Here is a 1705-nt window from a genome sequence, read left to right on the forward strand (position 1 = left end):
TATTTTCATCCTTATGAATTTTTTTTTTTTCATTAGCCATGAATTTTGCACATCAATTGTGCACGTTTTGATTTCATGGTAAATTTAAAAACTGAATGAATAAAACTCATCCAACCAAACACACACAGACACACACACACACACACACACACATTTGTGATAAATTTACAAAATATCTTCATGGAACATAATCTTTACTTAATATCCTAATGATTTTTGGCATAAAACAAAAATCTATAATTTTGACCCATACAATGTATTGTTGGCTATTGCTATAAATATACCCCAGAGACTTAAGACTGCTTTTGTGCTCCAGGGTCACATATAAGAGTATAAGAGTCATGAAGTTCATTCCTCAGATTCTCAAATAAACTGGATCAATCTGACATTGTTCACATACACTGCACCACCTTTTCCTGTTTACATCAAATGACTCTTTTCTTTCAACTCCACTGAGTTCTTCTGTGTCTGAATGAGCCAGAAATCTCTCTGAACTAAACCCTCTCATGTTGTTCCTCATTTCCCCCACAGATAATGATCGAGTTTTGCCCCGGAGGTGCTGTAGATGCCACCATGTTAGGTAAGACCTGAATCTCCTATTGCTTCCCTTCATCTTATCATGTTTATAAAAGCCCCCTGCAGCTTCCTTCTGATGATCTTGGTCATTAGCTCATGGGTGAGTAGGCAAACGCATTTATTCCTGAAGTTTAAACAGATATTGCATTATTTTGGGTGTTTTAAGGTCACTCAGAGTTCAATGCCTTTGGTTACACTGCCCTGCCTCTCGAACTCAAGTTTTGAGTGTGTGTTTGACGTTGACAGAATTTTGCGTGTATTGTTTGTGTCTTTCAGAGCTGGACAGGGGTCTTGAAGAGCCTCAGATCCGGGTGGTCTGTAAGCAAATGCTGGAGGCTCTTCAATATCTCCACAGCATGAAGATCATCCACAGAGACCTGAAGGCTGGAAACATCCTCCTCACGCTGGACGGAGACATCAAGCTAGGTTCGTATATAAGCGAACCAGTCGGCTGCGGTTTAAAACTGACAACCACAGTTACAGAATTAAACTAGCTGATTTGTGCTGAGGTTTCTCTTTTGGATGAAGGCCATTTATTTGGCTTTTTTGTCTTTTTTTTTCTCAAGCACACAAACTTGTTCTAATTTGATGAGGGCCAATAATTCTGTTCCAGAACCTACTGAGCAGCCGGTAACACTTTAGTTTAGGAACCAATTCTCGCTATTAACTAGTTGCTTATTAGCATGCCTATAATTAACATATTGGCTGTTTATAAGTACTGCCTTATTCTGCATGACCATATTCTACATTCCTAATCCTACCAAATACCTAAACTTAACAACTTCCTTACTAACTATTAATAAGCAGCAAATTAGGAGTTATTGAGGCAAAATTCGTAGTTAATGGTTTGTTAATAGCGAAAATGGGACCTTATAATAAAGTGTGACCGAGCAGCCTTCATGTTTATTGTCCGCATAGGCAGCCGCCGCCTTTATTTTATTTTATTTTATTTTATTTTATTTTATTTTATTTTATTTTATTTTATTTATGTTATCTCTTATGCCCAATACTATATGCCCAATACTAATACACTAACATTAAAATTTTTGCAGATATTTTCTATGTGAATATCTGTTAAACTGTAATGTATTTCTGTGATGCGCAGCTGTATTTTCAGCATCATTACTCC

General features: G+C 36.8%; 1 protein-coding gene across 2 annotated transcripts in view; it reads left to right on the plus strand.

Annotated features, from left to right (window-relative positions):
• The window catches only part of LOC107692983 (serine/threonine-protein kinase 10-like), a 57715-nt gene that overhangs the window by 19501 nt on the left and 36509 nt on the right, over positions 1–1705 (plus strand). For both annotated transcript variants that reach the window (XM_016492215.1, XM_016492216.1), the window contains 2 exons: positions 532–580; positions 853–1002. In XM_016492215.1, the coding sequence (XP_016347701.1) occupies positions 532–580; positions 853–1002 (199 nt within the window). The remainder of the gene's footprint in view (positions 1–531; positions 581–852; positions 1003–1705) is intronic.

Source organism: Sinocyclocheilus anshuiensis, unplaced genomic scaffold (assembly GCF_001515605.1).
Source record: "Sinocyclocheilus anshuiensis isolate Anshui unplaced genomic scaffold, SAMN03320099.WGS_v1.1 scaffold658, whole genome shotgun sequence".
Taxonomy (NCBI): Eukaryota; Metazoa; Chordata; class Actinopteri; order Cypriniformes; family Cyprinidae; genus Sinocyclocheilus; species Sinocyclocheilus anshuiensis.